The 16,019-nt window shown below is 38.9% G+C and overlaps 1 protein-coding gene across 7 annotated transcripts in view; it reads left to right on the plus strand.

Annotated features, from left to right (window-relative positions):
• The window catches only part of NTRK2 (neurotrophic receptor tyrosine kinase 2), a 209,245-nt gene that overhangs the window by 66,233 nt on the left and 126,993 nt on the right, over nt 1–16,019 (plus strand). For 4 of the 7 annotated variants that reach the window (XM_035310587.1, XM_035310586.1, XM_035310590.1 and 1 more), the window contains one exon: nt 14,887–14,958. The exons of the other annotated variants lie outside the window; for them this stretch is intronic. In XM_035310587.1, the coding sequence (XP_035166478.1) occupies nt 14,887–14,958 (72 nt within the window). The remainder of the gene's footprint in view (nt 1–14,886; nt 14,959–16,019) is intronic. 7 annotated transcript variants of the gene reach the window in all.

The raw sequence follows: 16,019 nt of genomic DNA on the forward strand, positions 1-16,019 counted from the left end.
CCCCCCCCCTTTTTATGATTATTTTGTTGTGTTCTTCTCTTTCTCCTGAGCTTGGAAAAACTTGTGCTTGTCCTGAATAGTAGAAAATATTCTAATTATCTGGTTCATAATGTTGTGTTTTTAAATGCCTGGCCATGTTGTCTACTTATAAATTCTGTTAACAGATGCCGAAATCTTACTGCAGTTGGAGGGTCCTTTTTTGTTTTGTTCCTGTAAAAGCTTTTGGCATTGAGTTTCACACCACAGGGAAAGATTCACCATGGACTCAGAGTCTGTCTAGCACAGAGCACTGTGCTGTAGCTCTCCTCACAGCTGTTGTTGTTCTGCTTCCTGCAGTGGAAAAGTAGCATGGATGAAATCACAAAAAACTTGAGTCTCATAGAAGTATCTTCCAGGTAACTGTGTGTCTAGAAAAGCCCTGCAAGCTATAACTGCTCAGAGATTACATGTGATTTTAAAGTTTTCTGATTGTTATTTGAACTTTCTCCAAACCAGCGAAAGTACTTGTTCTTTCTTGTCTGATTCTGCAAAAACACAGGAGTAGTCTTTTATCAACATCTCCCTTTAATGCATCTGAAAATGCCTTTGTTTTGTTTGTACATTCTCATAGCATTACACTTCTTGGACTAGAATATTTGGAAAAAGCATCAAAAATTGTTTGTTGGTTTGTTTGTTTTTTCAATATTTGTGACTTCTTTTTTTTTTTTTTGGAATGAACAAGAAAAAATGCAAAATCATTCTAGCAGTGCTTTGTCTGCTTAGGAAAAAATCAAGAAGGACATTTTTCTTAATTCAGTGGAATTAAGAAAAATGAAGACAAAAGGTAGTCAAGCTACTCAAATATGTAGCAAAAAGGTTTTGTTTCAGTTCTGGGCAAAAGTTCAAAGAAGATTGTTTTATTTGAACTAATGGGTCCTTTTTATATCTCTTTTTCACAAACGCACACCCACCCACCCATGCATGTTTATCTTCACCAAGGATATCTACAGCCTAGGAGCAGCTCTGTGTATTAGCTGTTGACACAGCCCCACTACTGCAACCTGTGAATTCCCCAAGGTGTTTTCTTTATGGGTAGCTGAACACATGTTCTCCAAGTGACTCACAGCCATTCTCAGTTGTTCTCTTCCCAGTGCTTCTTCACTTGTGTGACATAGGTATGCCTCCTTGCTTCACATGGGTACTGTTTTAGCCCTTCAATTTTATTTACTTAAGACAATAGGGCTATATGCTGTCACCAGTATGGATCATAGAATACCCTGAGTTGGAAGGGACCCATAAGGATCATCAAGTCCAACTCCTCGCACTGCACAAGTCTGCCCAAATGTTTAGACCATGTGCCTAAATTAAATGCACAGTCCAATCTCTTCTTAAATTCAGACAGGCTCGGTGCAGTGACTACTTCACTGGGGAGCCTGTTCCAGAGTACAACCACCCTCTCGGTGAAGAACCTCTTCCTGATGTCCAGCCTAAACTTCTCCTGCCTCAGCTTAACACCGTTCCCGTGGATCCTATCACTGGTGATAACAGAGAATAGATCACCTGCCTCTCCATTCCCCCTCATGAGGAAGTTGTAGACTGCAATGAGGCCCCCCCTCAGCCTCCTCCTCTCCAGGCTGAACAAGCAGAGTGACCTCAGCCACTCTTCATATGTCATCCCCTCCAGGCCCTTCATCATCTTCATCACCCTCCTCTGGACACTCTCCAACAGTTTCATGTCCTTTTTGTACTGTGGTGCCCAGAACTGCACACAGTACTCAAGGTGAGGCTGCACCAGAGCAGAGTAGAGCGGGACGATCACTTCACTTGCCCTACTAGCAATGCCGTGCTTGATGCACCCCAGGATACGGTTGGCCCTCCTGGCTGCCAGGGCACACTGCTGGCTCATATTCAACTTGCTGTCAACCACAACCCCCAGATCCCTCTCTGTGGGGATGCTCTCCAGTGTCTCATTGCCCAGTCTGTATGTACAGCCAGGGTTGCCCCGTCCCAAAATCCAAATCATTTATAAAAACATTGAAGAGGACTGGCCCTTAAATGGAGCCTTGAGGGACCCCACTAGTGACCATCTGCCAGCCAGATGTGGCCCCATTGATATTTGGATGATATTTCACATCAAGGATAAAAAAATCTTTATATATAATGCCTTTGTTTTCCCCCTCGTAAATGAATGATGAGGTCAAATAGGAATGGTTTTCCTATTTCCAAGTAAATTTTTGTGCTGCCCCAAAACCCATTTTACCCTATCTCCTTCTCTGTATCCTACCTAAAAATCAGAATTGCCTTTTTAAACAAGTGTTCCTCATTCACCCTTCTTTTTACCCTCTGCCCTGCTCTGTCCCTTTTAACATTGTTCACATTGCCAGAGTCAGAAACCAGAAAGAACTGACACTTCCAGTATGGAAATGAAAAGATGGATCTAGCAAAATGAGATTAGTCTTATTTCTCTGAGATTTTTTAAAAACAAAAGGAGGAGTTGGGATTTTTTCTGTTTTGCGTTATTCTGTTTGATTTTAGGAGCTTCCTAAAGAAAGCAGTGGTGGGAGTGAGGAAAGTAATGAGTCCTTCATCATGAAGTAAAATGGACAAAATAACTGTTTAGGAACAATTACTAGTTCTAGGTTAGTTTTATTCTTAGCATTAAAGGTTAATACCACTGTTATTTCTTTAACTGCCTGGTAAAGCTGTACGCCCTGGGGCACAAAGTAGAATAATGCACATGGAAGAAGTATTTGTAAAAAATCTTGTAGGCATCCCTGACTGATTACAGAGCATTTGTCATGAAACTTCACTTCTTCCATGGCACTTTGGCCAGCTCATCTAACTGGGGTCCTCCTGCCTCCACCAGCTCTTCTCTTTCTTGTCCACTCTGAATATTGAATGTTTAATAATACAGAGCTGGCATGCCTAAGAACTTGGAATTGAACCTTTTTTTCCTCATATTTGTTTTGTATTTTAAACACATCTTCCTCATGGATTTCTCTATCACTTTAGTGAGTAACACTAGTGCCCATAAATTAGTCTCCAGCCCCCCTCATGAAAACTTAACCCTCTATGGCACTTTCAGGTACGAGAAATTTTAACTTTGTTTCTGGTCAGAAGACATGATGAGGAATACAACCTTGGAGAGACAAACTCTTAAAATCAGTGAGCTGAGTTACAAGAGCCTTCTGTTTCATCTGGCAGTGCTCAGACGCATGAGCTGGTGGCCATGGCTGAAACTTGGGATGCCCAAGGGCTTCTGAGAATGCTTTGCAGCCTAGTCTCTGTATGTTTGTGCTGTTTAAAAAAGTTGTAATGCTGTGATTTGCAACAATAGGCAGCAGCAGGAATGTACTTCACAGAAATACTCCTTTTTCCACACTGATATCTGAACCAGAATTTCTTGGCTTCAGTTAATTTATGTAGAGAGGACCATTGTAGTGTTCCCTTCTGCATTCCCTAGAGCTGCACTGTTACCTGCCATTTCCCTATGACGTGGAGATGAGTGCTAAAAGCAGCCTGTGTTTTAAGTCCTCAGCTGGCTCTGATTGCTGTTGTTTATTTTTCGAGTATCTCTCACACCATAGCTACCTGAGCATCAAACTAAATGGGCAGCCAACTTCTGTGTTTGTGTCTACACCAATAAATATTTCTGACCAGAGCCATCCTCTTGGGAGATTCCTGAGAGCTCTCACAGCCCTCATTCAATTCAGAGACCAGTAGATAGTCTCTCCTGCTACATTTCTCTCTTTCTGTGCTTCCAAGTGCTAGCTTGCTGGCTAAGCAGGTTGTAGCTTCTTCTGATGGTGTCTGAAGCTTGTGATTTGCAGCTGCTCTTGCATTGGCCTCTGCCTGCATGCTCCAGGTAAATATCAATGCAGGCTGTGCTATTGCAATCTGAAGAATCCATGCAACCTGCCATTGATACAGTTAACCCCAAGGGTTCCGTTGGGGTAGGTTGTGAGACAGTCAAATGGCACAGAGGATGTGAGTTTGAGTGACACAAATATTATGCAGGAAATCATCACCTCTGGCACATGAAGGCTTTGGGCTGCAAAGGTATTCTGCATAAATGTGTCTGTGCACTTGTTTTGTGTTCTCTTTTTTTGTGATCTCTTAGGCATGCATTTTTGGCCCCTGTTGGGGGCAGAGCAATAGATGTTCATTTGGTTGGACTGACATGGCTATTATTGCATTCTTAGTTATATTTATCTCACCCAGGCAGGTTGGCAAGGGAAAGAAACTTTCATTATCTCTGTCTCTTAAGCATCCTGTTGGTCTCATGAGGTAAAGTATATAGTAAGTACACCTGACTTTATTTTGCCAAAGGCATAGTTTGGAATTTCTTAGACTTGATTTAGGGTAAAATCCCCTTATACTTCACCAGATGGTCTAGCCTGAATGAGATGAACTGGAGGAAACAATTTTTCTTTCTGTTCTTGGAAAAGCAGCCTGTACCTGAGTTTTGTACATGGCATATGCTACAGGGCAGTTGGGATGCACAAGAGGAGCACAATGTCAAACCCACAGAACAAATGAGGAACATTTGTTCCTTCAGGCTGTTGGACCATACAGTCCTGAGGCTACTTGTGAAAGTTTGAGTCCCCTGCTTTTTCCCTGTTTTGTGTTAAGACAGCTCCTGAGCTTAGGTCAGAGTCTGTGTGTTCCTGCAGGACGCACATAGCCTGGAAGCATCACTGGCATGGTTCTGGCCCCAAGATGCCAAATTCATATTATGATGAGTTGATATTTCTGAGAGAAGTACAGGACTGTCTTATTCTGCCTTCCAGTACCCACCCTCTCCAGCAGCAATCCAGAGCACACTGATAATGCCTGTGGCACTCTGGGATCACAGCCTTACCCTCTGGTGCCAAAGGGAGAGGAATTTCTACGGTGTTTGCAGTCATTTATGCAATTGGCTGACCCATCTGTGTACTTTCAAAAATGTTCATGCCACAATATACATTCATTATTAATCACAATGTCATCGCCTAGCATTTAAGTGCTTAGATACAGCAATGATGGTAACTTTTGCAAACCTTGATTTGCTCCCAGAAGGCAGGACAACACTTTTGCTAAGTACAAGCTATGCTTCCACAAACAGATGCTTTCGTGTCATGTCTGAGCACTGTTCTCACTGACCACTACATGTACGATTTTGTGTGTGTGTGTGTGTGGGCACTGTTGCATACACCAATTGGCAATGGAACAGCAGTCTGCTATGTTGTGCACACTAAATTCATTCCTGTCATTTATTACTTGCCTTTTAACTACAAGGCATAGAGCTTCTGAGAATTTCATAGTGCCTCTTCCAGCTGTCCTAACCTTCAAGTTTAGTTAAACTTTAATTAGATACTTCAAAGTCAGCTAGTTACATACCCTATGTTTTTCCAAGTAATTCCATTGCAGCTGACAACTGATAACCTTTCTCCTCTGTTACAGTACTGAAAAATCATTCAGGATAGTGAGCAATGTTGTGTGGAAATGCTTCATTTAAAATGTTTTCTTTCAGTTCAACAACTTGGTCACTAGTTTGTTTTGATTTAGTGCAAGGGGAAAAACAAAACAAAACAAAACTGTTACAGTGGAGACTTCAGAATTGATTGTTTTTACTCTCACCCAGTCAAAGAGCAGTCTTGTTAATATTTAAAACTGAAGTCTTGTCCTTTTTTTTTTTTTTTTTTTTTGGGGGGGGGGTGGTTGGGAGGAGTGGACTCAGTGAAGTGGGGAGAAGTGGGCTGCACAGAATGCATGATTGGTATTTAAAGATGTTGGTATGCTGATGGCATCTTTCTTTTTCTTTCTTTTCTTTTCTTTTTTTTTTTTTTAAAAAAAAAAAGGTCAGTGAGCCTGGCTCTTTTTTACACAATGACCCCTTTATACTAGCCTGCCAGTAACTGAGTGTAGATGGGAATTGGACTCATTTATATTGATGGGGGTTAGCATTTCTTTAAGGAGAGAAGTGAAGCAGGCAGAGGTCCTGCGGTTGGCTGTGTCAGCTTCCATGTGCATCTAGGAAAGTATCTTTGTAGTAACATGAGAAACTAAATCCTCCCAGAGAATAGGTGGAACTTAATCTTGGCCTTTAGCTCCTCAATTAACCTTGGCACTGTAACACACTGGGCTCTGGATGAGGCAGGCATTTTAGAGTGGTTCTTAAATAGCTTATTAAATCAGGGATGAAATATCAATGTTTTGCTGGAACACTGCTTCCAGCCAACATGGCAGAACTCACGAAGGAAGTAACAGGAAAGAGACACAGCTAATAAGGTCTCTACTGAGTCTGCTCTGGACAAGATATGGACTGGGACCAACTCTCCTTCTTTAGCCTTAGCTACCAAACAGTTATGGAGGAGGGAGTTTGAGGACTGGAAGTTTCAGAAAGTGCTCTCCACTGCACTTCAGATGTGCCTGGCTGTGTTGGCTCATGTGTGTAGAAAGTATAAAAGGTACAGCAAAGGTATTTTGCTGATGTCAGTGAGAAAACTTCAAGTGTCTAGTGGTATGAACACAGTTAGTAGCCTGAACTGATGAGTCCTTTTTATACAGACTGAGGCATACACATGTACATTCATGTTCATGTGCATATATGCCTACACATCCCTGGTTTGGTATATAACCTGTCAGCTGGATGCAAATAAATATCTTCCTAAATGTGGCTGAAGATTATTTTCTGCTTTCTTTAACAGAAGCTTATGGTGTTTGAATATTTTTTGCTTCCAGTATACTCATAGGTTACTCACTTAAAACACAAATACATCAATTTTTGAAATAACTCACTTCACTGCCCATGATTCACCTTTAAAAATGTAGTCGTATGTCTGACACATTTCTGTTGTTTCATTTAATTAAAAAAGGATGCTAATCATGATAAACATGTCTAAAATATTAAAGATGGAAAAACAAACAAAGTGAATTAGAATGAATTTTGCATAAATTTGCATAACTCCTGCAGCCAAACTGAACAGATTTGTTTTACCTTTTCTGCAAAATAACATTTTGAAGTCCTCTGTGTATATTTTAGTCTCTCTTCAGCAGAAGTACAGTTGGTTGGAGGTTCTTTGTACTAGCATCACCTTGACCATTAGTTCATGAAATTAATTACATTTTCTTCTTTATGAGACTTAGTGAATTCAGGGGTTGTTTTATAAAGAAGTACAACGTGTGGCAATTTGGATCAGAACAAATAGCTCTAAACCATAAGTCATGCAAAACTCCTAGCACAGAAATAGAATTATATGTTAAGCAAGGCTAACAAGAAATGCAGTCATGGGTCAGGACTACATAGAGTAAGGTCCTCAATCCAGACCAGGAAGATTGTCACCAGTCCTCAACTTCCAGTCCTCAAGAGGGCTTGAAACTTCCAGTCCTCAAGAGGGCTTATAAACCGTGAAACAGACTAGCTGAACCTTCTGCAGTTCCTACACTGAGATCAATGAGAAATATAGGTAGTAGTCTGAGGGACAGAGGACATAAAAAAAAAAGAAAAAAAAGGCAAGATCATAGCCTATCTTTCTGAAGTGAGAAATGATAGAGAATAGCAGAGGAGGGGCTGAAAAGAGGTGTAAGGGAATCCAGGAGAGGAGATCTCTGGGGCAAGTAAGAAGACTAAAATTGGTGAGCAGATAGTATGTTTCTTAAACTGGTAGGGGAAAAAAAGAACAGGTTGTTTAGTTAACATTGTAGTATAACCAAGGGAAAACAAGCAGAGAAGTGAAAAATCACAGCCTTTTTCATTTTCATACTAGAAGGATTGATTATATCCTGAGTAGAAAGAAGAGAGGAAAAGGATTAACATGGGTGCCAGAAACTGTGGAAAAATTGTAAAGACTGAAGATGCGGTATTTAGTTATGATGGGGAAAGTGGGACTAACTTCCATTGTCAGGAAAAATGGCAGAAATGTGTAGTCTGAGTTCTTGTCCATCTGGAAGGTTGTGGGTGGTCTCAACCTGACTTTGCAAGGGTGGCCTGTGACATCTCTGAGAGGGAATAAAAAAGGTGGGAAAGTGAATGCCTAAAGGAAAGAATTGATAATCCTATCCAATTAAAGGAAGAGAAAAGGCAGTAAAGGGAGAGAGACCTGTGGAGAGTATCATCTCTGATGAGTTCTCAGTCAGAGAAAGGGCAGAGGATGTGTCCTATCACAACAGTGTAAGAGGTTAGTATTGGGAATGCATCCTTTACAGATATCTTGCAAAGGCTGCCAAACCTAATTCAGTCACAGTAACTGTCCAACTGGTGCCAGAAACTTTTCTGAGCTCTGTAGCACCACAATGAAAGCCTGGCAAGCTGGATTTTCTCACATCTCAAACTGCTGCCAACATGAAATTAAGATCTAGCAATCAGTGGAATTGTATGGCTGAGAGGTTAGTTTGTTAGTGTGAAATGTGATACCTGAAGGAATGTATGGTTCAGAATAATATCATGGACCAGGGGAAAAGAGCTGTTCTTCTGCTGAGGCAGATGTACTGCTCCTTAGCCAACAGTGTCTTGCAGTCAGCTGTCTTCTGCTCTGCCCCACTGTGTGTCCATGTCATCATGAATTCCTGCACATTTTTTAAAGAAGACGAAACAAAACAAAACCTCAGTTTGGGTTGAACTGGGCCCAGATCAGTGGCACTGAAAATTGGACAGGCTGGGCCAAGAAATAAACTTATCATGTCAGAGCCACTGCAGGTAAGATGAGAAAGCTTATTCATGCAAAGCTCTCTAAACTGTACAGTGGTGGTCAGCCTGGCCCCTAGCCAGGATACCTCTGTTGGCAAAGGTTTATTTAATCTGACTTGTGCTACTCCCATGTGGTCACAAGATCAGATGTGAAAACATCAAAGAATACAGTAACAAATTCAGGCAGTGGCCAGGCTTTCTCTGGGTATTTCAGGCAATACAGTGACTTGCAGTGTGTGAAAGTAAAATCACAACTGAACCAAAAAAATGAAGACTCTCCCATCCAACATGTGCAAATTGCATGTATAGAACCATCTGATTAGCTCCGTTAAATCAGAAGAATGGCATTCTATGTTGTGATGGTGGGTACTGCAGGGTTTGACCAGCAGTGAGGACAAACCTCTTTGTTGTAGCCTGGCTGCCACATTCTATTGCTTTTTCAGCATGGGAAGCACCATTGGTGGAAACAGAGGCACCAGGTTATTGCAGAATAACCATTGTGATCAACTCCTCACACTTGTAGCATACATGGAGGAGAAGGAGAATTTTGCCCTTGGTCTGTACATTGCAGACTTATGCGTAGGATGGTATGAAATTGTTTTTTTTTAAAAAATCATTAGAGGTCTATTCTGATGTTAGCTGACTCTGGAAGTTATAGCCAAGACTGTGAACTTTTTTTGACAGGGGAACATCTCACTGCATTTTATTCCTCCTTGATTTTTTATTAAGTCTATGCCAGAGCCATGAGACTGAACATAACTGTGTAACCAACAAGGTTTGTGGTGTTTTTGAAATGTAAAGGGAATAAGATTCTGTTTTTGTCAGAAATAATTAATTCTTAGGCCCTAAAAACCAGTGAATATGGCATTTATATTCTGTCCAATTCATGATACTGAAACATGTCATTTTTCATTGCCTATATTTTTATAGATCAGGCAATGGTAGGTGGAAAACATAAACCAAACAATTCTTTCTGCATAGCACCATGTAATTTCTGATGTAAAACTGTCCATTGCCAGATTCTTGCTAAAATTATTGTGTGGTCACATTGCAATTTTGTAGTAAGACTGAAGATACATTGGTTTATGGTTTTGTTAGAGTGTAGGTTTTCACATTTTCTTTTTGATCTGTATAGTCTGTCATTGCAATCCACAGTTTATCTCTTTCTGTCCTTCTTAAATGAGTGTCCTTATTCCCCAGGTGTTATTCCCCAGCTCACCTGTTTTCAACCTATGAACTTTTAATCTTTTTTGGATGTATGTTCACAAGCATAAAAAAAAAAAAAAAAAAAAAAAAGCATAAATTTCCATTGTGAGTAGACCTGTTATATTTCAGAGTTTAGGGCAAAACATATAATCTGCTTTTGACTGCAATTTTGCAGTACTGAAGTTTTAATGACCTATATATTTTGTATAAGGCAATTGTTAACATTTTATTTTACAACAGTAATCATTAAGTATTGATGTGTCAGTATTACTCCAGCGGGTTTTGCTATCCTATTAGTATAGCAGGTACCTGACTTTAACACTGGTAGTAGTAATTCTCAGCTTTTGAAAATGCTGCCATGTTGTCCTTGAAAAAGAGTGTATTAGGTGGTCAAAATTAAGGAAGATCTCTAGAAAGCGTAAATGCTGGTAATAAGTGGGCAGCTAAAAGAGAAACTAATCACATGGACATTTTGAAACCAGCCCACTTCCTTACATCCACGAGCTCACTGTCTTTGATAGCACTAACCAATCCTCAGCACAGATACAACTTACAGACTTCTGCCAGTGCATAGCTGTGTGGCAGTGGGGAAAAAAATTGTTACATTTATTCCTTCTTATTCTGGGTGGTAAACAGAAAAATCTTTTCATCTTTGGACCTTGTTTGTGTACCTACCTCTGCTGAGTACCTGTCTCTGAGAAAACGTCTATAATCAATTATCATTAAGTTGTTTGTTGGCTCTCTTCAAGTTCTCTTGGCTCAATCACATTTAAAAGAAATTATTGGCTTAATGTTTTTCCAGACTCTTAACATGGTAGATTTGTTGAATAAAGGGTTTCTGAAATCAAAAAAGCAGTTCTGTAACCTTAATAACAAAAGTTATTACTTCTCTGAAGAACTACATTAATAGATAGTGATTTGCAGTAGGACTGTTTGTTGAGCCAAGAAGGAAAGAGGAGTCTTCCTCTGTGTTGCAGTAAGGAGCTGGACCTACCCAAATGGAAGATGTTGGAGATAACTTGTAGGAAAGGAGGCCATAGCAGAAAAATCACACAATGTATTGAGGTAGAAATAGTCAGAAGGAGGACATAGTGAAATATAAGATAAATTAGGAGAAAAAAATTATATATCTTCTGTGTTAGGTTTATGTGGCAAAGTTTTGGTAGTGGGAGGCTGCAGGGGTGGCTTCTGTGAGAAGAATCCAGCAGCTGCCCCAGGTCAGATAAGGGCTGGTTTCAGCTGGCTCCAAAAGGAACCCACCTCTGGCCAGAGTCAAGACAATAAACAATGTTCTTTGCACCTCAGTGAGAGTGTATTTAAGAAAGGGAAAAATAAACCTTCTGCATAACAGCAGCTGAGAGAGTCAGGAGTCCAAAACAGCCCTGCAGACCCCAAGGTCAGTGCAGCAGGAGGGCAGGAGGTGCTCCAGGCACATAGCAGAAGTTCCCCTGCAGCCTGTGGAGAGGCCCCTGGTGGAGCAGGCTGTCCCCCTGCAGCCCATGGGTCCCACATGGAGCAGATCCATGTGGATGGACCATAAAGTTGCTTGGATTTTTCCTGCCATATAAATCACTATTTTTCATGTAATATTATTCCATTCCATTGTGTGGAGAACATTTAAAAAACAAAGCAAAACAAAACCAAAACCAACACTTTTTTTAAGGGTCAAATGGATATTCCTCATAGAAAGTGGGTCTTCTTAGATCTTAGAAAAGATCTAAAGACTGAAAAATCCTATTCTACATCAGTGGGTACTGAGGAAAGCCTAAGTAGTAGCATTGGCAATCAATAGCATTTTATGGTTGCTCACAGTAATAAACATAATACATATACATACGCATACATGTATACATATAAAACATATGTAACATGTTATACTGCACACATAATCTAACATACAGAAAAAAAAGGACACTTTCTGAGTTGTTGTCTGGATGTATTTCATATTGTCTGTAATGAATTTGCAGTTCCTCTTTACGAATAGTTTGTAGATGCTCTATTTTTGAGGATGCCTAAAGACAGGTTTACTTGGATATGTAAAAAACTGGAATTAGGAGCATGCAGTGGGTGTTCATTAATGATTCAGGATGGTTGGTTTCAATTTTCCCTCCTTGCTTTCACAAGGCAAAATCTGATCAATACTTTCCTTTCAAGGTCATAACTGCTTCTTGGTCTCTGTCCTTCTTATAACCCTTCCCCAGCCATATTAGTGTTCTGGAGGATTTAATTACTAGTTTAATCGAGATTGTCATCAATAACTCTTAGCATTGTCAAGCTCAGACATAAAGCCATATTATAACAGGAGAGGTCTCAGCTCTGATGAAAGTACAGGGGAGCTGTGCTGATGAATAGCTTTGGGTCACACTGGTTGGCACTCATGAATGATGTTTTTCCCCTCTCTTCTTGTCCACAGTAATCCCATGGTTGTGTTATGGACAGGAAAGTATGGTCATCTGTGAAACAATGGTATAACATGTTTCAGGTATTTGATTCTGCAAGATTTGCAAAATTGAGCTGTTTGAGAAAATAATGTTTCTTTTTATATGAGGGGAAGGGTGCTTCCACTACATGGGTGATATCCTTCCTAATGTATTTTGGCAATTTATTTTCCAGAACAACAAGTGAAAAGTATATATAAAAATATATTATTAGTTCCTTATTTTTTTCCTTCTTTAGAAATTGGTTCAGTGTAGACTAAATAGACCTACTGAGTAACTAACCTCACATCCTAAAGTGATGTTGTAAATCCTTAGGGGAGTCCCAGATTCAATATTTTAATTGCAAGAAAGGCCACAATGTTCCTCTAATGGGGGATGGAAAGATTTCTCCCTGTAACATACCTTGCCTGTTTTAAAAAATATCATAAACAGTCACCCACAAATACAGCAGAACATCTTAATTGTACTTTTGTTTAGAGTCTCATTAGAGTATTCTCTCAGACAAGCAGTTGCTTTCTGAATAGGCTGCTAAAATATGGATTTGATACTTTGTCAAGAAGCAAGCAGGGCTGCTTATCCTTATATACATCAGTTTGTATGTAGACATCATATTGGTAAACATTATCTGCTTTTTAAAATATAAATTCTGTGGTGTGAAACTGATAAGATTTGTTGACTTGATCAGAATGAGCTGGATGTATTTGTAGTAGTACAGTGTACTACTATCATGTACTGTACTATTGCAAATACATCCACCTCATTCTGGTAACTGCACAGGTGTTAATGAATGTGAAGATCCCACAATCTGCATTAGTGGCACATGTGTCAATACTGCTGGTAGTTACATTTGTGAGTGCCCTCCAGATTTTGAGCTGAATCCTACTGGTGTTGACTGTTGATACTTGATCTGGCAACTGTTACCAGTTCCTGTTCTCATTAAAACTCATTGAGATAATGGTGGCACTTTCTGAAGCAATGAAATTGGAGTGGGTGTTTCTAAGGTCTTCTGTTGCTGCTCTCTGGACCAAAAAAGTTGGTCTGGTATAACTTTTATGTTGGCTGAAAAATAGCAGATAAAATGTAAGGCATCATCTCTTCCATCTTCAGCTTTTTAGGAAAATCTAGACAGGGTAAAAGTCTGCAGTCAACAGACAACTCTTGAGGTATCATAATAATTTCAGGAGTGAGCTCCTAGAGGTCAGCTGTACTGTAGAATATTATGAACACAATTAATCATACTCGTTGAACACATTTCCAAATTTGCTGTGTGTTGTAATGCCTAATCAGTCAAAGAATGTACACAGTTCACTGTACTCATTCTACTGACATCATATGTAATGTTGCTCAAATCTGTTTTATACATACCCTATTGATTTTATGCTGTTCATAAAATGCTGGTAATAGAAAATCCATATCTATTGCATTTTTGTGTGGGACTAGTAACTTAAAGTTAATATAATTTCCAAAGGGAAAGCTGTTCAGTGACTCATGTGAAGTATGTTGGAAGGTATTTGTGTATACATATATATATAATTGTTCAGCTACACAAATTTTCAAGCAATATAATTTAAATAGATTATGAAAATTGAACCCTGGCATTTGGCTGTGATTACCTTTTTTTTCTTTCTTTTTTTTTTTTTTTCCTTTTTTCTTTTTTTTTCTTTTTGTATGTCTGTCCCTGTATTAAATTCATAACATATGTCCAGGTCTACTGGCTGCAGATCTGTTGTTTTTGCATATGAAATACATGTTTTCACATTGCAAAGAATAGTTCACATAGGTTTCTGAAAAACTGGGACAGAAAGGCTTGAATTTTGATCTACCAATGACTAGAACAGACAGAGAACACCTGTTATGCTGAATTACAGGAACAGAAAGAGAAATCCAGGTCCTCTGACACTACAGACTTGGGAGAAAGTTTAGGCAATGCAAGTTGGTTAGACATTAATTTCAGTGCTAGGGGTAAGGAGTAGGGCGAGGTACTAAACAAGTTGCTTTGATGATAGATCTGAGAATTCTTTAATGCAGTGAATTACTAACTTGTCTATTAATGAATCAGCTTAGGTCTGTATATGATCACCAGCTAAAGCAAAACCCCAGTGGAAAACTATAAAATGTAAGCAAAAATATGCCTTATGCAATATGACTAAGGATTAACCCTTGACCTCAGTAGGAGTTATCTGAATGTTACGTTCCTTTTTGCAGGCCAAAGATATGCACCAAGAAGAATATGGCCAGTGACTGAGGAATATGTCCTCACTACTGATCATAATGCATGATAGGATAGTTCTTTTATACATATTTTTAAGCTCTGCAGTTTTCTAAAGCTAGAACACATACACAAGCTGTGTCAAGTAGAATCCAGTCCAAGAAAATACCAGTTAATAGTGACAGTCCTCCTCATTGTATAGATCATTAACAGTGAAAAATGTGAATTGGGAACAACTAGAAGTATCATGCAGTGGATATTTTCCTGCAGAGTAGGATGGAAAATAATGCAATTGGTGAAAAAATGTGAATATAAAATATAGTAGAATTGGCAATTGCAAACCAAGCCCTTGACAATTGCATTAATGGTAATGCATTCCATTCCAGTTCATGGTGAAGTAAAAGGAGTTGGTCTGATAGATCAAATATGGCTTTCGTTGCAAGACTGCGACAATGAAGGTGAGATGATAAAGCTATTTAGACTCCTAATCTATAAACAGAAAAGTCTATACTGTTTCTACATACACCTGGTGAATTTACAGAATTATTTCTTCTTAGAACAGATGTGGTTTTAAAATACTGCAGTTGTTTTGAGCATAATTTTCAGGATATACATGTCCTGTATGTATATAATCTATACATTTTTGGTGAAAAAATAAACATGAAGTCAAAATTGTGAAGAATTATTGATGAATCCTCAATTCTGAATTCCTTTTGAATTTGGAAATTTCTTTTTGTTTAAATATCAGGATTTTGAACAGGCCTTGAAAATTTTATTCTATTGAAATATTTCATAAATTGGGATGGATTAAATAATAGGATGAGAATGCAACTTGCTGTTTTTTTTTTCATTATCATTATTTTTCATTTCTATTGTTCATTAGAAATACATTTTGAAGTAGAGCTTGGTAAGAATCCATTTGGTGTAAGCAAATCCAGCTCTATATCTGGGGAAAAGGCCGAAATACCATGTTTAGACTAGTTTCTTTAGATGAGTGTTTTTTTTTTGTTTGTTTGTTTGTTTGTTTTTGTTTTTAAATTTGCTAACATGTTTTCAATCATCATCTTCTTTTCCAGTCCAGACAAGAATAAAATCACATGAGCTCTCAAGTACCTGTTAATACATTTTTCAGAGAGAATGTCAATTTTTTTTTTTTTTTCTGTTCCATCAGTATTGATTCATGGCACCAAGCCTAAATAATTAGAACAGGCCAAATACCAAGTTTTGTGTCCTCCATTAACAAAATTGGTGTAATTATTTTGAAAATTAATTAGCCAGTTGCAATACGAGTGCATTTAATGTAACTGACACACCCCTTCCATTCCATTGTACTTCAGGTAATCAGAAATAACTCAATTCTGTATTATCTGTTATGTAATCTCCCTGGAAAGTAGGTATAGTATGTAGTTTGTGTGTACTGTATAATTTCATCACTTCTGTGGCAAAGTAAGGCATCATTTGAGACTCTGAATGTGCCATCAAAGCAAATAGGACTAGGGTATTCTTTGGCCCAGAGGGA

Source organism: Oxyura jamaicensis, chromosome Z, assembly GCF_011077185.1.
Source record: "Oxyura jamaicensis isolate SHBP4307 breed ruddy duck chromosome Z, BPBGC_Ojam_1.0, whole genome shotgun sequence".
In the NCBI taxonomy this organism is placed as follows: domain Eukaryota; kingdom Metazoa; phylum Chordata; class Aves; order Anseriformes; family Anatidae; genus Oxyura; species Oxyura jamaicensis.